This window comes from Rousettus aegyptiacus, unplaced genomic scaffold (genome assembly GCF_014176215.1).
Source record: "Rousettus aegyptiacus isolate mRouAeg1 unplaced genomic scaffold, mRouAeg1.p scaffold_m13_p_19, whole genome shotgun sequence".
In the NCBI taxonomy this organism is placed as follows: domain Eukaryota; kingdom Metazoa; phylum Chordata; class Mammalia; order Chiroptera; family Pteropodidae; genus Rousettus; species Rousettus aegyptiacus.
Window position 1 is genome coordinate 2205033 of NW_023416294.1, and position 22745 is coordinate 2227777.

A 22745-nucleotide genomic window follows, 5' to 3' on the forward strand; every position below is an offset into this window, starting at 1 on the left:
ACTTCTATAACCTGGTAAGGAAACAGATGTACAAGCCTAGGAAACTCAGAGAGTCCTAAACAAGATGAGCCCAAAGAGGCCCACAGCAAGACACATCATAATTAAATTGCCAAAGGTTAAAGACAGAGAGAATCTGAAAATCGGCAAAAGAAAACCAGTTATTTACCTTCTAGAAAGCTTCCATAAGATTGGAAGCTGATTTCTCAACAGAAACTATGCAGGCTGAAAGAGCCTGACACATCTTCAAAGTAATGAAAAGCAAGCACCTACAACCATGATTACTCCACCCAGCAAAACTATCGTTTAGAATCGAAGGACAGATAAAGAGCTTCTCAATCAAGAAAAAGCTAAAAGAGTTCATGACCAACAACCCAGTATTACAGGAAATGTTGGAGGGACTTCTTTAGGAAGAAGAAAAAAATATGAAGAGAGAATGTCTATAACTACAAATCTATCAACGAATACTTCAAATGAAAAATCGAATGCTCCTGGCAAAAGATAAGAGTGATAAATGGGTAAGAAAACAAGCCCCTTATATAAGCTGCTTACAAGCAACTCACTTCAGATCAGAAGACACAGAGTCTGAAGGTAAAGGGATGGTAAAAAGTATTTCATGATGGACTTAGAGGTTAGTGTCCTGAGTGGAGTGAGTCAGAGTCAGACAGAGGCAGACAAATGTCTTATGATTACAAGTATATATGGAATATAAAGAATAACAACAACTGAAAAAAAAACCCTCGTAGCTATAGAGATTTTCAGGGTTACCTGATGGAAGAGATGTTGGTGGCAGGTAAGTAAAAAAAGCGGACAGGTTAAGAATTACAAATTGGTAGTTACAAAGTAGTCGTAGAGATTAGAAATATATAGCTTAAGGAACACAGTCAGTAGTATTGTAATAACTATGTGTGGTATCTGTCAGAGGAACACTAACTAGATTTAGTGGAATGATCACTGTGAGACTTAAAAATGTCTAATCTCTAGGTTGTACACCTGAAACTAATAATATAATGTATGCCAAAAATAACTGAAAAATAAAAAAATTATTAAAAAGAAATAAGTAAAAAAAGAAATAAGTAAATCTGTAATGGTGTCCAGAATATCTCATTTTAAAGCATCATGGCAACACCATAAGTCGTCTGTGGTGGGAAAGTTATGAGCATTTTAAAGTGTGTACCAACGTTACATTGGGATGTTTGTAGACTCTGATGGAGTCATAAATTGGTAGGAGACCTTTTCATTAATTTTCTGATACTCTGTGAGAATTGGGAGTTGATGTAGAAGAAGAAGGAGTAGTAATGACAGGTAATAAATATTAATTATCAGATGTGATTCACTTAATCAGCATTTATTTTTCACACACACCTCTAAACAGCTCAGTGATTTAAAAGCACATTTATCCCGTTGAATTTACAGTATAATACTGACTTTTTGTCCATTAATTTTCAGGTCACCAAGAAAATAACAACTTCTGTTCTGTGAATATAAATATTGGTCCAGGTGATTGTGAATGGTTTGTCGTTCCTGAAGATTATTGGGGTGTTCTGAATGACTTTTGTGAAAAGTAGGTTTCTGAATCTAATTTTTTCCTAAAGTAATTATAAAAACAGTTATTGTAAAGGACAAAAATATGATAATGGATTTCCAGTTATTCAGCAGAAATTTTATATTAAATGATTTCATAGCAAATTTTAATTTTTTAAGTTAGTTTTTTAAAATGATGCTTGAATTGACATTCATTTCGTAAATGTGCCTTAAAGAGAAATGTGTCTTATAATTGAAGTTGGAAATGATAAGAATTCTTAAATCAATATCCTTACATCTTGTTAATGACTCAAACTATGTATCTTTGTAAAACAGCCTAAAATTATTAGTTGTGTAATAACAAGCAAATCACATACTATTTTCAGAGTTGGTAATGATATTGGCATAATATTAATTATATATCATTATATATAATGAACTACTGAGTGAAATTCTTAGTTTACCTATGAGATTATTTTAAAATCAACACACGTCTTTCATATATTAAACCCTACTTTTAACATTTTCTAGGGCTTTTATTCACGGTATTTTATTTAGTAAAAAGTAGATCACAGTGCTTAAAAAATATATACTCCAAAAATATATTATTCACTGGCAAGATGTGATTATTTTTTATTGTCTTATGTAGAAGATTCTTAGGCTAAGAAAGGTGAAATTTTTTTAATTTAACATTTCCTACGAAAATAATGTACTTTTATTTAAACATTTATATACCAGCAAAGTGGTATCTTAAATAGTAAAAAGAAGTTTTATGTCAAGAGTCTTCATTGTGCTAAAAAGCTTTTATTTCTAAGAGTTATAAAGATACTGTACTAATTGTTGCACATTCAATACAATGATTCTTATTCTGAGTAGTAACTATTTTCAGATTTTAACCTTCTTTGGTTTCAAATAGGTGAACTAGGTCACAAAGAATTTGAAAAGATAAGTGATGTTCAAAATGTTTGAATTTCAGAGTAATAAAAATATTTATTTAGAATGGTTTCATTTATCTAAAGTTACAAGAATGGCACTTACTCTCTGAGCTTACTGTAGTTTTCTTTTGCATAAAGATACTGCTCCTACTATATATAATTCCTATAGTTTATTTTATGACGATAGAACATTTATCTTAAATCATTCATTGTTTTCAGCTTAAGGAAAAAATGCTTGATCTATTTGCCTTTGTTGTTTTATTTTTTTTTAATTAGTTTTCAAATACACAGTACATTGGTTAGGCATTTATATAGTTTATAAAAAATTTTCCTAATTCTTTCTGTCCTCTGGCTCCACACCTTACCATTATATTGCTGCTGACTACATTCCCTATTCTGTTCTCCTCATCCCCATGACCATGTATCAACTACTAATTTATACTTCTTTAACCCTTCACTCCATTCTTCCAGCCTCTCAACCCCCATGCCTTTGGCTGTCACCAGTTTGTTCTCTATACTTGTAAGTCTGTTTTTGATTAGTTTGCTCTTTTTGTTCCTTTGATTCCTGTGTATAAATACTATCGTATAGTATTTACCTTTCTCTGTGTGATTTATTTCACTCAGCATAATAACCTCTAGGTCCATCCGTGTTGTTGCAAATGGTAAGATTTCATTCTTTGTAATGGCTGGGTAATATTCCATTATATACATGAACTATAACTTCTTTATCCAGTCATCTGTTGATGGGCATTTAGGTCACTTCCATATCTTGGCTATTGTAAATTGTCCTACCATGAGCTGCATAGTGGTGCATAAATCTTTACAAGTTATTGTTTTGGTTTTCTTTGGATAAATACCCAGAAGTGCATTACTAGATCAAAAAATAGATTCATTTTTAATTTTTTGAGAAACTCCGGACTTTTTAATACCAACTTGCAATCCCACCATATCTTTGTATCAGAGTTCCATTTATTCCACATCCTCTTTGATTTATTGATGACAGCCATTCTGACAGCTGTCAGGTGATATCTCATTATGGTTTTAATTTGCATTTCTTTCATGATTAGTGAGCTTGAGCATCTTTTCATGTGTCTGTTGGCCACCCGTATTTCCTTTTTGGAAAAATATCTATTCAGGACTTCTGCCCATTTTTAATTGGATTGTTTTTGTTTGGGGTTTTGTTTTTATTGAGTTGTTTTTGTTTGGGGTTTTGTTGTTATTGAGTTGTATGACTTCTTTATATATTTTGGATATTAACCTCTCATCATAAATATCTTCTCCCATTCAGTCAGTTGTCTTTGTTTTGTAAATGGTTTCTTTTGCTGTACAAAAACTTTTTAGGTTGATATAGTCCCATTTGTTTATTTTTTCTTTTGTTTCTCTTGACTAAGGAGATATATCTAAAAAGAAATTACTGTTATCAGTTTCATAGACTTTACTGCCTATATTTTCTTCTTGAAGTTTTATGGTTTTGGATCTTATATTTAAATCTTTAATCCATTTTGAGTCTATTCTTGTATATGGTATAAGAAGGTGTTCCAGTTTCTTTTCTTTCTCCTTTTTTTCTTTTTTCTTTCTTCTTTTTTTTTTTTTGTTGTTGTTAGTATATATCTGTCTCATTTTCCCAGCACCATTTACTGAAGAGGCTGTCTTTACCCCATTGTGTATTTTTGTTCTTTTGTCATTAATTAAGTAAGCATATAAGCATGGATTTATTTCTGGGCTCTCTGTTTTTTCCACTGAGTGATGTATCTTTGTTTATGCCAGTACCATGCCATTTTGATTACTATAGCCTTGTAGTATAGTTTGATATCAGGTAGTGTGATACCTCCAACTTTGTTCTTTTTTCTCAAGATTGCCGTTGGTGTTTGAGGTCTCTTATGGTTCCATATAAATTTTAGGATTATTTGTTCTTACCTGAAAAACGTCATAAGTGTTTTTATAGGGATTTCATTGAATCTATAGATTGCTTTGCATAAAATGGCCATTTTAACAATATTGATTCTTTCTACTCATGGGCATGGTATATGCTTCCATTTATTTGTATCTTCTTCAAACTTTCCTTTTTTTTTAATAGAAAGTTTATATTGGCAGTGTTTCAATGGAATATGGCTAAGGTTTGTACTATACTCATAATTTTTTTTCTTTTTCTCTTTTTTTATTCCACTGGCAATATTTGAAATCTTAAAGAAAACATACCAGTTTTTATCCCTTGATTTGTCAGCATCATTTAGGCTTATCTCAAGAAAAGTCTTCCATTTTAGGAGAAAAAATGAGAAGTTTCTATATAAACAATTCCAAGACACCCTTTATTAAATTTTTAAAACATGGAAATTAAGTTAAACCTTTTTTTAAATCTTGAGAAAGGAACAATTCTGAACTTCAGAAAGGAACAAATCAGAACTTCTTTCTGATAAAACTGAATAATTTCGAAATACTTAAAAGTATATCTTGCTAAATTTTTTATAGAAAAAATATTAATGTTGTTGTTTACTAATGATGAAGGACAGTAGCAAGATACAGAGTTTTTTAAAGCTTAATAAATTACTCTTTTTGCATTGATGGTTCTGGTGGTAGTGGTTCATTTATAGGGACTTTCTGTCAATTTGTGAGAGAAAGTAGAAGGCAGATGGAGTCTTTTAACCATTGTCAAATTGAAGGAGGGTTCTTGTTTTATCCCTGGTTAAGAAGTTAAGTGGCTCAGTTTACGTTTTCGAGTGTTAAGAAGTGTTAAGAAGTTTTCAGGAAGAAGGAATAAATCAGACTATTCCTTACTGAAAGCAAATCAATCTGTGTAAGTGTATAATTTGATACTTTAACTTTTAGACTTTTGTAAAGTTAAGTTTAAGCAGATAATAATTATCTTTGAATAAATCTACCTATTCTAATGTGCTGTTAATTTGTTTAAAGCTTTCACATGCGAAAGACGCAGTTCTTACTGCAATGTTTTAATAAAGCAAACTGAGAGCATCTTTTAATTTTTTTTAATTATCTCTAATTTGATACAACATTAAAAAACTTTATGTATTACATTATTTATTATTTTTTTTGCAGAAATAATTTGAATTTTCTGATGAGTTCTTGGTGGCCCAACCTTGAAGATCTTTATGAAGCAAATGTTCCTGTATATAGGTTTATTCAAAGACCTGGAGATTTAGTCTGGATAAATGCAGGGACTGTACATTGGGTTCAGGCTATTGGCTGGTGCAACAATATTGCTTGGAACGTTGGTCCACTTACAGGTATTTTAAATAATACATTAACAAATTTTGTAAGATTCTTTTCAATGTAGGTTTTGGTTTTCTGTTAGAAAGTAATCCACTAAAAATTGGAAGATTGTCCCAGGAAAAATTTTAGTTGTCAGTACAGAAAGTAAATTGAAGTTACGGAATGATGTTCAAGGTCATGTATTTAGAATAAGAACAAATTTATGCTCTCAAGCCAGAGAGGATATACTTTTGATATTTTAGAGCAATGTGTATTGTTTTGATAATGAGGACCCTTATATGGGGGAAAGCAAAGCAGAATTGTTATTCTTTAAATATTTGGTATATCATCTGAGCAGCCTTAATATATGTAAGGTGAAGGAAGAGTCTGGCCTTTGGAGCCAGAAAAACTTGAATGAGACCTTGTCTCTAACTTGTTAACCTTGTCACTTTAGGCAAATGTTTTGAACCTCTCAGGTCTTCATTTCTTCCTAATCTACAAAATGAGGCTTTGAAAGCATGAAAAGATAGAAGATATAAAGAGCCTACCACAATGCATAACCATAAGTGCTATTTACATGATAAATATTTTTAAACTATAATTATCATAAAATAGTCTTGAATGTTGGGGTGTTCAGAATTGGTGTTAAAGTTATCACCTAAGAACAGATCATGATTATCTCATATCTTTTATTACTTTGGATTGCTTTCTAACTTCAAAAAAATTTCCCTCCTAGCTTGCCAATATAAATTGGCAGTGGAACGGTACGAATGGAACAAATTGCAAAGTGTGAAATCAGCAGTACCCATGGTTCATCTTTCTTGGAATATGGCACGGAATATCAAAGTCTCTGATCCCAAGCTTTTTGAAATGATTAAGTAAGTGCTTTACAAAACTACTATAGTCTCTCTTTTTGGAGGACCTAGGGAGTATGATGAGCCATGTTAACAATCGATATTTTTCTCCTCTGAGGATTATATTATTTGAGATCAAATGATAAAATAGTCCAGAGTCTCAACAAAAATGTAATTTTAGAATTCATATGTTAAAAATATTTCGTTCCTAAATGCTTTGGAAGAAGGCGGGGGGGAGGCTGTGTGTATGTGTGTGTGTGTGCTTTCTTTCCAAATATTTAGACTATGAATAAAGACATACATGATTTTATATTAAATTCATATGTCTGTGCCTTCTCTTAACCTCTGACCAAACTGTTTTCCAGACATTCTTAGTTTTAATATTGGAAGTCAGCCTGAAGCAACAGGGAGTGAGAATATTACAATATAAATATTCATAATGAAATAGTGATTTTATCAAAACGACTAAATTTTGATAGCTCCGATTAAATCTTCGCCTTAGCTTCTTGAACCACTCAATACAAATTTAATGGATTAATAATTTGTGTATATTCTAGTAACTTCTCGATTATTAGCCTAATTTTGTTCCATTTATTTTATAACTGTTTAGAACACATATTCCAGACAGTACCACTTAGCAGTATTTCTCCAACTGTTGTTTTACATGCTTTTTTCCCCTCTCTCCTTCACTATCACCAATAAAAAATAATTCTGGTCATTTGGGGAGAGTTACTAAGTAAATAGTTTATTTTTATTAACTCGTTTGCTACGGCCTTTTCATCATCATGTATTTTATGAATAGGGGAGAAAGATTTACACTGTCTCTTAAACTTACTAATTAGTATCTTTAAAAATAGTGCTGGCATAATATAAATAATTTCCTATCTATATTCAAAGTTTTATTCTAGAGTATATATCTAAACAAAAATCGTGAGACTAGGGTAATGTGTACCTGTGCACTGTGTTATCTAGTGATTCATTAAATGTTTATGCATGTTTGAAATTTTAAATAATAAAAATTTGAAAGAGCATTTAGTCAAAACTCTAACCCAGTGTACTAATTTCTGTTAAAAATCCATTTTGTGGTCTTTTGGTAACTTATTGCAGTCATTACCTCAACTTTAATTCTTGAAGATATAGGCTGATTCAGAATATACTCTTTATTCCCAGGACACTAGATTTTATTAGGATTTATGCAAATAAATCACATTTAACAAGTGTTTGCGAAACACAAACTCTGTGCCAGGCTCTGTTCTTGGCAATAAGAATAGGTACTGTAGTGTATAAAACAAAATCTCTGCATTCATGTCATTGAAATGCTAGTGAGCCAGCGAGCCAAATTCTCAAATAGATAAATAAGTTACTGTTAAGTAATAAGTAAAGTCAAATATGATAATACTTGTTTTCTGGTTGGAAGTGTAGAGAATGCTACTTTTGTTAAAGTCCTTCTGAGAACATTATATGTTTTTACCTAAATGAAGAAAGGAGGCAGTCATAAGAAGATCTAGAGTGAAACCTTTCAGGCCTCTAAAACAAGTAAAGGGCTTAAATTAGAACAACTTTGGTGTATAAATGGGACAGAAAGGGCAGTATGACTATTCCAGAATGAAGAAAATAGCAGTGGTGATAAATTCACATGAGTGATCAGGTTCTAAATATTAGAAATGGTAGGACATTTAGATATTCATTGAGTGTTCAGGTTATTATTAGAAGATTGAAAGGCTACATTCTGATTTGCGTTTAAAAAATATGAATCTGTTACTTTATGGAAAATGGATTGCAAGGCGCAAGGTTAGAACTAGAGAAAACAGTTGGAAAGCAATTGACAGCAATCCAGATTAACCAGAATTGAGTAATGGAAGTGGAGAGGTCATATTCAGACTCTTGTGAACCTATTCATAGAGACTGAATAGTGAAGTAAGGAAAAGTTGGTTATAATGTGGTGTTCTTGCTTGTTGTCTGTTAGCTGAAAACATCTGTCACTTCTGTAATTATTCTCTACTCTCATCATTCTTCTTTTACTCTCATCATTCTTGATGCCCTGTAGACCCTTTCCAGTTTGGCTAGCTCACTCACTATTTAAAATATGGGAAGCTGAGACTTGCATTAAGTGAACTTGGATGTTCCTATTTTCTGTGGTGGCAGTTTAAATTATGTTGTTTTTTTTATGGCAGTTGTCTTAATGCTGAACTTGAATATACAAATTCAGGTTGATTTTCAATTAAATTACTGAAAATAATTTTTGTCTATATTTTCCTTACATGTCATTTTTCTAAAACCTATGTTAATCTGTGTATTTATCTGTGCTTCCTTTCACCTTAAGTTTATGTTTGTTGTTTTGATAACTGTTTACAAAACGTGAACTTGTTTGAATATTAACTGCCTTTTATAATTCAAAATTCTACTTTATTGTGTACTATGTAATTAGCACCTCTTTTTGTTATTTCTGTGATTTAAAATGTTAACCAGAGTCATTTAGCTATCTTTAAAATGTACTGTCTTCAGCCAGCATTGATCATTTGGAGTATCTTTCATTTAAGAATACTTAAGTACTAATCGAATAGAGGGAGCTGAGCCAAGCCCTGGATGTTTTAAAATATTCTATATAGATTCCTGTCTTCATGTATTTTTCCAGAAGGAAGAGGTGATTCACAGTGGAATTAGGAGGGTAAAAGCACATGGATTGAAAATTTAGATCTTAAAATGTAATGATTATGCCAGTTATCTCTCAATAAAAAATAACATTCACTGTTTTGATCCTGTAGAATCTGAAAAGTTTTTTGTGAGCTGTTTTAAAAAAGAAGATTTTTGACTGAGGGACTAGCATGTTTAGGAGGAAAAGAATGGAGTGATATGGGAAAAAATGAGTGAATATCACTTTGGTTTTTCATGTCATATAAGTTCTAAATGTCCAGTACTTGCAAAGCCTATTATTAGTAAGTTCTTTTCATGTGCTAAATAGAAATTTTCATGTTTACACTTGTCCTAGTCAATCATCTAGTTAGAAGCAAATTGACATTTCAAAATCCTCTATCGGTGCAATATGAATTGTAACACATCTCTTCAGTTTGGGGCAGTAGCAAGACAAAGTAGCTAGATAGGATTTTAGAAAAAGCTTTTGGAAATGTAGAACCTCAGAGAGCAATTAAAGCAGAAGCTAAATGACTAGAGAATATTCTACTCAGTATTTTGCGATTTCCTTGAGAGAAAGATAATCAACAGTGAGGAAAAGAACTTCAGATACTCTTTCTCCTTAAGAACAGGAAAAATAAGGAACTAGGAAAGAGAATGAATATAGAGAGGCAGGAGATAATGAGAATATATTGTTAAAAAAACAGGATGACATCATTTTCCCCCCATTAACATTATTTTGTTGTGTAATAATAATATCCACATATCTACTTTGATTCTGAAATCTAGTACCCTGTCAAAAAGGAAGTAGTATGAATTTAACCTGGTTTGTCAGCTGTTGATTTTTAATAAACATTCTCTTTCTTACAATACTTTATGCTGCTTTGAGTCATTTGATATATTAGCTTCAGATATTTTTTGAACAACTCCATCCACAGGATTGTGGCTTGTCACTTTCCTATATCACTGAAATTACTCTTGTTGAAGTAATCGTTGACCAACTATTTTAAACACAAAATGACACAACTCTAGACTTCTTTAGGATCTGTATTATTTTTTATTTGTTTGTTTAACTTATTTGGTGACATTGGTTAATGAAGTCCAGTTAGTTTCAGGTGTACAATTTAACAGTCAGTCATATATATATTAACAGTTTCTGTTCACTGCCCATAGTTAGATTTCTTTCTCTCACAACATATTTGTTCTCTTTTACTCTGTCTACCTACCCTCTCTTTCCTTCCCTCTGCACTGTGGTCACCACTAGTCTATAGTTTATGTCTTTGAGTCTCTGTTTGTCTTTCCTGCTCATTTGTTGCTTTTAGGTTTATATCTCACATATAAGTGATATCATGTGATTTTCCACTGTCTGGCTTATTTCACATAGTGTGATTATCTCAAGCTCCATCCAGGTTGTTGCAAATGGCAGTATTTCATCTCTTCTTATGGCTGAGTAATTAATATTCCAGGGTATACGTGCCACAGCTTCTTTAACCAGTCATCTGTCGTAGGACACTGGTTACTTCTTTGTTCTGGTCACTGTGAATGTTGCTGTTATGAACTCCGTGGTGCATATATCTTTGTGGATAAATGTTTTCAGGTTTTGGGGGTAAATATCCAAAAGAGAGATTGCTGGATCATATTTTAATTTTTAGGTATTTTTGAGGAATCGCCATACTGTTTTACATAGTGGCTCTACCAGTTTGCAGTCCTATCAGCAGTGTATGAGGGTTCCTTTTTCTCCAACATTTGTTATTACTTGTGTTGATTACAGCCATTCTAACAGGTATGACATGGTATCTCATTGTGATTTGGATTTGTATTTCATTAATAACTAGCGAAGATGAGCATCTTTTTATATATTTACTGGCCATTTGTATGTCCTTTAGGGAGAAGTGTCTTTCCAGGTCCTCTGTCCATTTTTTGGTTGGATCCTTTATTTTTTATTTGGTTGTTATTGAGTTGTATAAGTTTTATGTATATTTTGGATATTAGGCCCTTATCGGAGATGTTGCTTCCAAATATATTTTCCCATTCAGATGGTTGTCTCTTTGTCTTGCTGACGGTTTCTTTTGCTGAGCTGAAGCTTTTTAGTTTGATGTAATCCCATTCATTTATTTTTGGTTTTACTTTCCTTGCTTTTGAGGTCAGTTTCATAAAATCCTCTCTTAAGTCCAAGAGCTTAGTTTCTGTGTTTTCTTCCATGCATTTTATTTTGTCAGGTCTTATATTTAGGTCCTTAATCCATTTTGAGTTAATTTTGGTGTATGGTGATAGAGAGCAGTCTAGTTTCATTCTTTTGCAGGTGGGTCACTTGTTTTCCCAGCACCATTTATTGAAGAGGCTTTCCTTTCTCTACTGTATGGTTTTGTCTCTTTACTGACAATTATTTGCCCATATAAACATTGGTTTATTTCTGGACTCTAGATTCTGTTCCTCTGGTCCATGTGTCTCTTTTTCTCCAATACCATGCCGTTTTGATTATTGTTGCTTTGTAGTATAATTTAAAGTTGGGCAGGGTGATGCCTCAAACCTCAGAAACTTGCGTTATAAAGCCTAGCACATGAATTACTTTAAAAACATGGTACTCTCCTACTCCTAGCTATTTTGATATCTTTTTCTCTCACTGATGCTTTTAGATATAACCTCTTTAAATTATTATTATAGTCTTCAATTCTTTCTTTTTGCAGTTCTGACCAAGTGTCTTTGGCTTTCCCGTCCTCTATATCAGTGGTTTGAGCCTCTTCTTTATCTACTCTGTTGATTTCCTCTAATATTCTCTTCATCTCAGATAATGTACTTTTCACTTCTGACTGGTTCCCTTTTATATTTCCATTTCCATTATTGTTTTTTATCTCATTGTTAAAGTTCACACTGAATTCATATCCCCCTTCCCCTAAGTTCATTGAGCACCATTACAACCAGTTTGGAACTCTGCATCGATACAATGCTTGACTCCGTTATTCCTGGATCTCTGTTCTGTTCTCTCATATGATTTCTGCTGCTTTGTCTTCTAATTTTGGCTGCTTTTATGTGTCTGTTTCTATGTAGTAGTCAAAGCTCCTATATCTCTTGGTCTTACTAGTGTGGCTTTGTGTAGTAGGTATCCCATGGCACAGACCTGAGAGAGGGGTTCAGCTGCAGGCCAAGTATAGCCCCAGCCTGTGCCCCTCCTAGGCCACTTTTAAGATTCAGCAAGCAGTCTACAAATGCTGTGCTTAGTTACCTCAAGAAACCACTCAAGAAGCTGAGGCCAGCTGCCTCCAGTGTGAGTCTTGGCACTGCTTAGCAAGGAGCACCTGACTCACCAAGGATACATCATAATGTGGCTTGGGTGGGGCCATGGGTCAGTAGGCAGGATTTCAGGGAATCTGCTGGGTAGAGCAACCTCTGTTATCCAGTTTGATGACGTCTCCACTGTGGCAAAGCTGCATCCTCACACTGGGAGAAGGGGAAGGCTCAAGAGGAAACAGTGGATACTGCTGGAACTTCTATCCAGGAGAGAGCCTCACCTCAGGCCCTCACTCTGACAACTGTCCCCCTGTTCATCTCTAGTGCCCCCACCCCCCGTCCAGCGTACTGGGCTTGGAGACACATCCCCTTTAAGAGCACTCTGCCACCGCCGGCTGCTGCAGCCTCTGTCCCACTCAGCCACTCAGGACCACGCAGACCCACGTCTTTGCCCCCTCCTACTTTCTACTGTTGCACGGTGATTAATTATTTCTCTCCCTAGTTGTTCATCTAGAGCCCATGAAACTCTGCTTGCTATTTGTTCTATGTTTCTGTCACAGCTTTGATTTTGTTCTAAGAGGGATGAACAAAACCTGTAATGTACACCATTTTTTACCCTTCCACAGCAAACACTTTTGAGAAAAGAAGTAGTGTTGTATTTTCTTATTTATTGCACATCAGGAGATGTATAATATCATGCATTGTTGCTATTCTAATTGAGCAAGTAATTGTCCACTCTTCCTGCAGGTAGATGGTTATGCCAATAATACTGTACGGTAGTGAAAGGAAGTGGTGTTTATCACATGATCTACACAATGGAGAAAGAACAGTTTGCCTTGGAAAAATCCTGGATTCCCGGTGGTTTTACAGAACAAAAGTCAGTAAGGGACTCAGGGCCACGGGCTGTGCCGAGTGACCAGCTGTGACGCAGGCTCCAGCTTTCCTCAGCTCCCAGTGGCATTCCTGCCTCGTCTGTGTGACTCTGGCCAGGTGGCCGCAGACGGGAGAGATCTGTAAGACCTCTCGGGGTTGGGGGGTCGGTGTCGTTCTCGTAAGAGCAGCAAGGAAAGGACGGAGCTACACGTTCCGTGCTCACGGGCAACACTCCTCCGTCCTCACAGTCACACCAAGGACGCCCCCCGAAGCTCACGTGGCATGTGGTGACATTCTCATGCAGCTATCACCTTTAAGAGGAGGCAAACAATCGCTTTCACGAGCAGCTAAATTCTAGCACGCCTTGTCTGTCATGGGTTGCAATCAGCTTCCATATTAGAGCTTAGGGTTGTTTAAATTGAATAGATATTGTTACTTCTTTTTTTTTTTTTGAAAAGCACAAAGAAAACTCCTTGCTCCACTTCTGATTATTTTCATATGTGTGTCATATGAAGTTATTAATGTATACTTTGAAGCTTAAATGTAGTAGGGGTTTTTATTTTTATTTTCTTCAAAATAAAAGTTTCTTCATTTTAGTTTTAATGTTAAAACGAGTTGATCAAAAGTTAAAGAAAATCTTTACGATTTGTGGCTGATATTATAAGATGTTTGAAATCTCTTACTGTCTCATGTATTCTCTCTTTAGTGCTGTGACTTTTTTATTTCATTTTTATGAAGCTCCTATTCATTAGGATTTCCATTAAAGCATTTCTTTTAATTGAATCCCTAAAAGGAATTTGTTGGTAATAAAACAGGTCAGCTCTTTAGTGATTGCTTCAATTTTGCAGTATAAATGGAGTGTTCTCTACACAGCCAGATAAAAAGGTAAATAAACTTACCTATAATAAGCGTAATGTAAATTGTTGCAACCATGCTTATTTAAATTTTGAAAGGGGAGGTTAAGTGACAAACACTATGCTCAGTTTAATGCCATAATAGCATGTTTTTGATGTATCTATTACTGTGGTTTATGTGCCAGTAGATTAACCACTATGTTAGTTGCCATTTAAAGCATGATGATAATATCCATAAAATCTAAAACAGTTTTAAAAATTAGTAGCCCATTTTCTTTTGAAAAAAATAAACATTAGAAAATCTTAAGTTTTGGAGGAACATAACAAACAGGATGTTATAGAAAATCTCATCTCTGTCTAGAATATACATTTTTTATTTATTCCAAATGATTTTATTTATTCCAAATGCTATAGAATTATACAGTCTAGATTTAATGACAACAAAGAAGTGGAATTCTTTAAAATTTAAACAGTATCTTACTGATAATACTGACTATAGAGTTCATTTTTTACATACTCTTTTCCATTCACCTGATCGTTAAAAACAATACTTATGTTTTACTTTTAAAAATTACTATCTTACGTGCACTTGTGTTTTTTATTAATGTGTGAATTGTTATTTTACAGATGTTTTTTCCTAATTTTTCTAAGTCTTAGGAGATACTCTATTTACAGTCACAGGGAGTCTAAACTCAGGGGTCAGATCTGCCTTTACTCTTGGTTCCTCCATTTACTGTATGCATGACTTGGCAAATTGATAAATTATTACTAGTCTTCATTTCTTTTTCATTCAAATAAAAATAATATTAACATTTTACATGATTTTGTGGGAACTATGTGGGTCTTAGCATAAAAAATTTATTGTTTCAACATGTGTTTTCACTATATAACGAAGTTTCTGTTAGCATTCATGCCACAATATTTTCAAACTCAAAAACTAAACTTCAGTCAGTAATTATAATTATTGTACCTGAGTTAAAGAATTTAATATATTCTTAAATAATATATATTTGTCATTTATTGAGCACTAATTCCAAACCTTTTACATAAAACATTAAATTTTTATTGCTTCCCTTTTGGATCCTCTTCAATCTTTAAAGCCAGCACATCTTTCTTACTCTGAATCTTTCTAACATCGGTTCTTCTGTATCTTTTTTTCTATACTTTAGGATTCTTTTTTTACACTGAACCTGGCCACATATTGCAGGATAATTCTGCATCTCAAGGTCAGCAGATTTAGTGATTTTAATTCCCCGTTGCTGTGTAAGATAACGTATTTACAGGTTCTTGGGATTAGGATGTAGACATCTTTGGTTTGGGGGAGTGGGTAATATGATTTTGCTAGTGTTCATAACATAAAGCACATACCATTATCTTCTTTTTACATCTCTGAAAACTCAGGTGTACAGAAGAAACTGGGATTTAATTCTAGGCAATCTGGCTCTACTTTTTCTGCTTTTACTAGTTGATTCTGATTTCTTCGGGCCCTATTCGTAAAAATAAATGAGTCATAAAAGCTGGTATCAGTATCCGTTGAATGTGTTAACCATTTCAGGTTTTTCATATACAAAGTAAGAGATTAATACTAGTTTACAGTAGTTTATATGATTAGGTAGATCATTAGAATCACCTGGGGCTCCTAGAAAGTAATTTTTAAGACTGTATATCTACTCAGTAAATTTCAAAGACTTTGGGAATAGCACAGATGATTTTTTTAAAGTGTTTTATTTTAATATTAGTTTCAAATATACAGTACATTGATTATACATCTATATAGTTGATAAAACGATCCCCCCAATTGCTCCCTCCCTCCCCTGACCGTCCACCTGGCCTGCGTATTACTGCTGACTGCATTCCCTCTGCCGAGCTCCCCACCCCCGCGACCAACTATCAACTACTAATTTGTACTTTCGTAATCCTTCATTCCATTCTCCCAGTGCTACATACCCCCTCCCTCTGGCCATCACCAGATTATTTTCTATATTTGTGAATCTGTTTTGGATTAGTTTGCCCTTTTTGTTTCCTAGCGTCTGCATATAAGTGAAATCATATGGTATTTACCTTTTTCTGTCTGAGCGATTTTGTCGATTGATTCTTATGGTTAGGCAAGTAAAACCACACTAGAAAATGAGATCTCTTTTCAGAGGTAAAAGAGTATTTTTGTTTTCAACTAATTTATATTAGAAATGGAAGTATTACCTACATAATAAGTTCTGTCTTAGTTTGTTAGGGCTGCTATAATAACAATATCCGTAGACTATGTGGCTTATAAAGAAACATTTATTTAAATCTGGAGGCAGATGTTGAAGATCAGTTTTTTATATACAAAGTAAGAGATTAATATTAGTTTATAATAGTTTATATGATTAGGTAGATCATAAGAATCACATGGGGCTCCTGTCTAGTCAAGACCCACTGCCTGTTTTAGATAAATGCCCATCTGTTTTGCTTAGTCCGCACATGTGGACTAAGGGAGCTCTCAGGGGTCTCCTTTATAAAGGCATTAATCCCACTCATGAAGGCTCCACCCTCAGGACCTAATCACCTCCAAAGACCACCCCCCCACCACCACCAAATACCATTCTATTATGAGTTACAATTTCTACATAAAAATTTTGGGGTGACTGAAAGAAACACTTGGACTATAACAACTTTGTAAAATAAAAAATATATACCTTTTAAATATCTCAGCTGTGTAGTTGATTTAAATAAAAGTTAGATGTATCAACTTGAAGAAACTAGTTGTTGCACTTAACAAGTGGCAGGAGATTGTAATAGATCCACAGTTATTGCCATTTATCTACCTAACACTTATTTGTGGGTCTGTCAGTGAGATCAACTGGGAAATACAAAGCATCTCTTGGTATTTTTTACTGTTCTCACTGTGTACCAAGATTGTGTGAAACAATGAGATTGTTGTCATAAAGACTTAATATTGAGTCAACTTAAGTTTTATCCATTCCAGCGTCTATCTCCACCCTGATATTTGGGGACTTATTTCAGGAATTTAGGTTGTCCTCAGAATGTCAAGAGAAAAACCTGATGTCAAAAATTTTTCACTTAGTAATTATACTATTAGGGCTTCAAACTCTATTATCATCATACCCCAAAATTTGCTTCTGGCTCTGTTACCAAACATAGAGTCATTAGGCTTAAATTAAAATTTTCTGAAGACATTTGTTTGTTTCCTAAGTAATTCCTACTTAGTAATTTACTGCTTTCCTACATTTGTTCATGTGTTTCCTCTGCCTAGAAAATACCTCCTGTGTCAACTGAAAAAGTATTTCTGTGAAATATCCCATAATTTCTACCTCATTCACTTTGAGATGACCTCTTTCTCTATTTAATATACATAATATACTGTCTGTTGTGTTCATTCTTTGCATTACATATTTGTTTATGAATGTATATTATACTCTGGAAAATTAAACAGTCATTCACATATTTTTGTTTTTAATTTCTTAATGTAATATTTCAAGTGTATTTCATTTTATACCCTGAAAAAAACCATACCCTAAAATATCTCTCTTCTAATGGCTTCATTTTTCTAACCTGTCTTCATTCCAATCAATATTCCTTACCATCTTGTCCAAATAGGCTTTTAAAATCTTTGTAACCTCAATAAATCAAATCCATAATCAGTTTTTTCTTTATGTTTTTCTTCCAGTCTGGTAGACGCTTATTCCTTGCCTTTTAATGTACTTTTTCATCCACACAACTAAAAAACAAAGTTTTGGTCCTGGAATCAGATAAATCCTCAAAGTCAATGAATTCCTTACTCTAGTTTCTGAAGTTTTTTTCCCCCTATTCTTACAGATGGTTAAAAAAAAGCATTATCTATCTTTTTTTTTTTTTTTTTATTGTCCTCAGAGTAGAGCATTACAAAATGAATAATATTTCACAAGTGAGTTATCTGACTCTTTGTGTGCCATTTTAGGAGTCTCTATTTCTGGTAGTATACCTCAAGGGTCATAATATGCCTATTCATTTCCCATTTCTTTCTTTTTGTTAAGTTGGATGTCTTCATTATTATAAGGTAATCATACCTAAATTCAGCAAAAAGACATAATAACATTGGATTTGCGGGTAAAATTTTCAACTCATTTAATACCCTCAAAAAGCTTACAAATTAAATCAATATCTGTGATTAGCCACCCACAGTGATTTGCTAATTCAAATTTCCAACAGTATTTTTTATCTTTCTTCAAATTATTTCTCTAAATATCTTTACTTTCTATATATACTTCCTTGCCCATTATTTAAATCATATTCTTATTTAATTTTTTATGTCCATAAGACCTTCTACCTCTAAATTGGTTCTTATTCATTTGCTTCTCTAGCTTTCAGAAAATGAAAAGGATTAGAAATTTCAGAGTGATGGAAAAACATGAGACCATGAAATGACCAGTTCAGTAATTCATGATTGTGAGATAAAATTAGCCAAGCTGTCAGTTTTAAAGATTCCACTATCAGGTGAAATAAATCTATACCTGTGATTCCGGGAAAAGAGTAATCATGTTTAATGTTTATTCCTAGCAAACCAAGCTCCCTTTTCTTTGTAGTATATTGCTTCCTTTTACATGAAACTTCAAAATTAGCTAAGTAACTGTGATTCTATTACTGAAATTTTTAATAAAGGTGTAAGAGTAAGTAAATGCAGTAAGCATAATCTTTTTAACAAGCGATGTGGAGCATTTGGACAGCTATATAGAAAAAGAATTCTTTGACCTAAATCTTCTACTTAATACAAACATTATCTAAAAATTGATCGTACATATAAATATACAATAAAAAACTAAAACTTTGAAAATAAAACATAAAATCTCCATAACCTTGAATTAGGACAAAAATCCTTAGCTAGGTCTCAAAAAGTATCATCCCTAAAATATTAAAAAATTAAACTAGACAAAATTTTAAAAATTTTCCTCTATGGGAAACACTGTTATGAGAATAAAAGAAAAAGCGACAGCCCGAGAGAAAATGTTTGCAAATCACATATCCAACATTGAGAATATATAAAGAACTCTCAAAACTCAACAATAAGAAAATAACCAGTTAAAGGGCAAATGATTTGAACAGATATTTTAACAAAGAACTCAACAGGTGGACGCAGCCCAAGTGACCATAAGATCTGAATGTATAAACAAAATGTGGTATACACATACAATACAGTGTTATTCAGCTTTATTAGGAAAGAAATTCTAACACTACAACATGGATAAACCTTAAGAACATTATGCTAAAACACACAAAAAAAGGACTAATTTTGTATGAGTCCAGTTATATGAGCTGGATACCACACACATGAACAAAGGGAACACATAAGATTTGAAAGGTTTGATGAACATCACTGCTTTAACAAGAAACAAGTCTTGCAAAAAGGTGACATTAACCAAGTTGCTTGATTTCTTAAGCCTTTAGAGTTATCACAAGAAGGGAGTCCCTCAGAGGAGGAAAGGAACATTTTTGCAGCAAGTGGGATGGGAGCTCAGAATAATTTTATTTGAATATTCAAATAATAGGCTCCATTACGTATTCCAGATAGTTAGGAATATCAATGTTGCAAATCTGAAAAAATCAGTACTGTTGGAATTGAAAGTTTATTTTTTAATTAAAAAGTAGAATACTACTGACTGCACAGAACTAAGCTGTTTTACTAACACTGAAGATGGGGGATGAGAATAATAGGCAAAAAGTGAAGAAAAGAAAATGTAGAGAAGATTATGACTTGACATTGTTAGACATGCTTGTTTTATGTTTTATTTTAAGTAAGTTAACAACTTTGTGTGTATCTTAAAATTACTTTATCTCGGTCTTATTTGTATGGGTTTGATTTAAAAAGTAGTATAACCTGAGAAGTAAAAATAGCACAGAAATAGAAATTAAGGGAAATTAATTCTGCTATTTATATTATAAATTTTTTTAGTAACCAAATACTAAGCTTTATGCCAAGTACAGTCCTACTTCAATTAACATAATAGACAAAGCTTTTGCTGTACAAATGATACATTTTAATGGAAAAGAAAGACTGTAAGCATGTAAACAGGTAAGGGATAGTTTCAGGTATTGATAATGTGATATCTGGTATTTTAAATAATACATTATATAATTCATAATAACAAATGCAAGTTATAAGTCAGTGGAAAAGTATCAAAGAGCTCCAAGTTAACTTAGTTCTAATTTAGGGGTTTATAATGTTCACAGGCATTAACATCATTTTTTGTAAACCGATTTCATGCTTTTGGAAATAATTTTAGATCTGAAATGTGCATTACAGATCATCATAGTACAGCTTTGCCTTCAAAAGAGAACTTGAGATATTTATATTCATGAAAACTTTACCAGACGATTCTGAGCAATGACAGCAAATTACAGAAAATACAAATTATAAAAAATTTGTGTTAAAAGAAATGAAGGATTCTTTATACTGCCTTCAAATTAAAATTGAACTTTGTTTCCTTTCGTACTATATTAAATTAATGCATATCTTCTAAAGACTAAATTTTGAATAATTTTCTGCTTTGGTCTTAGAGTTTTAAAATTATTCACATAATCACTACTATTTGTAAAATTCTAGGTAGAAATATATGCCTCTTACCTTATTATAATATAGCAAAAGGATGCAGCCAGAGATTCAGACTATTTCAAAGATGAAGTCAGCTCTTAGAAAACTTGTCTCAGTTGCCCGAACCAAAGCAAAAATTAAGAGCCTATCTTTAAATAAGTGACTGTTTTAGACTAAGACTTGTATTTTTATATTCAATATATGTTTCTGGTTTAAACTTTTTAAAATTAAACTTATTAAAATTAAACATTAACATTGGTTAATAAAATTATATAGGTTTTAAGTATACAGTTTAATAATGTTATATGTGTATTGCATTTTGTGTTCAGCAGCCAAATTTAAATTTACTTCTCTTACCAAATATTTGATCCCTTTTACCCGTGTCTACTACTTACCCTTCCCCCCATCAATCTGGTAATCACTGAACTGCTGTCAGTGTCTGGGGTTTTTGTTTGTTTGTCTTGTTTCTTGCCTTCAGTTTAATATTTCACAGATAAGTGGAATCATATAGTTCAGAACTTTTTCTGACTTCACATAGCATGATAATTTCAAGATCCACCTTAAATGGCAGTATTTCATTTTTCCTTATGGCTGAATAATACTCCATTGTATATAGGACCCTGTGTTCACAGCAACATTATTCATAGTAGCCAAGACATGGAAACAACTGAAGTGCTTCTATAGATGACTAGATAAAGATGTGGTACATATATACAGTCTTAACTTTTAGAGCTTTAATATTATCATTATTAGGCCTAATATATATCGAAAATGGACAAAAGGAAATTTTCATGTTGGTAGACCTTAGAACCAAGATTCTAAATATTGTTTCTTGTTGACATCTTTTACGCTAAGAATATTCAATGTTCAGTTTTTGTCATGAATAATTTTTCTCCATAATAGGTATTGTCTTCTGAAAGTTCTAAATCAGTGTCAGACATTGAGGGAAGCTCTTATTACAGCAGGAAAAGAGGTTATATGGCATGGGAGGACAAATGAAGAACCAGCACATTACTGTAGCATTTGTGAGGTAACCATTCTTATTGACATTTGTTTTGTTGTGGACTCTCTAGTTTTTTTATTATTATTATTCTTATTATCATAAATTTACTTATACTGTTATGTAATCCATTTTGCTGAAATTGACATACAATAGTTGTATTAAATTCTCATGGTATTATATTTTATTAACTATGCGTTAACTCAGAAGTAGCTCATACAGAGGCATTTAGTACTTCCTTACCATACAATAATCATCTCAATTTTAAACTAGAAAGACTCCATAATAAATACACATATGCCAGCAAACTAGATTTGTTTAACTATATATCCAAGAAGACCAATATTATATTCTTTCTGTTCACTTCATGATGTGTTTGTTGATTTTTATCTTGTGGCTAAGGCTTGCAAGAAGTGCAGAAATAAAGATGCAGTACCTCCTCCGGAGAAGCTTACAGTCTACTAAGAGAAGACTGTGATGAATATGAAGCTGGTCATGTATACAGACTGTTAGAGGAACATTGAAGGAAAATGATTTTTAAAATAATGTTGGCGTAAGGGCTTACAGACCTGTTAACATTTGAGTTCTCCTTAAAGAATGAGTTCAATTTCAACAGCAAATAACGGCTAGAATTGGAGATTTATAAAACATCACTGGGCTTTAGAAACAGTATATTGGTAGGGAAATGGGAATTTTTTTTTTTTTAATTTTTTCAGCCTTATTGAAATATAAGATAATTTTTAGTTGCTTGTATTTACGTTGTACAATTCAGTGAGTTTTTTTCAATTATAATTGTCATATAATGATATATTAGTTCCAGTTGTACAGCATAGTGATTAGAGATTTATATAACTCACAAAATGATCACCCCACTACATCTAGTACCCCCTTCTGCCTTACATATTTATTATACTATTATTAACTATTTTCCTTATGCAACGCTTTATATCTCTATTTTGTAATTACCCATTTGTACTCCTTGATCCCTTTGCCCTTTTTCTCCATCCACCCCTCAACCGCATCCCATGAATAGCATTATTGATGGGGAAATGAGTAAGTTCCACTGTAGATGAAATA

General features: G+C 32.9%; 1 protein-coding gene across 10 annotated transcripts in view; it reads left to right on the forward strand.

Annotated features, from left to right (window-relative positions):
• LOC107502042 (lysine-specific demethylase 6A) overlaps positions 1-22745 on the forward strand; it is a 185351-nt gene that overhangs the window by 159332 nt on the left and 3274 nt on the right. For 9 of the 10 annotated variants that reach the window (XM_036235679.1, XM_036235681.1, XM_036235678.1 and 6 more), the window contains 4 exons: positions 1447-1561; positions 5511-5698; positions 6400-6541; positions 21572-21698. In XM_036235679.1, the coding sequence (XP_036091572.1) occupies positions 1447-1561; positions 5511-5698; positions 6400-6541; positions 21572-21698 (572 nt within the window). Of the gene's footprint in view, positions 1-1446; positions 1562-5510; positions 5699-6399; positions 6542-13123; positions 15868-21571; positions 21699-22745 lie in introns of those variants that run through there. The other variant, XM_036235683.1, reaches the window with a different exon arrangement.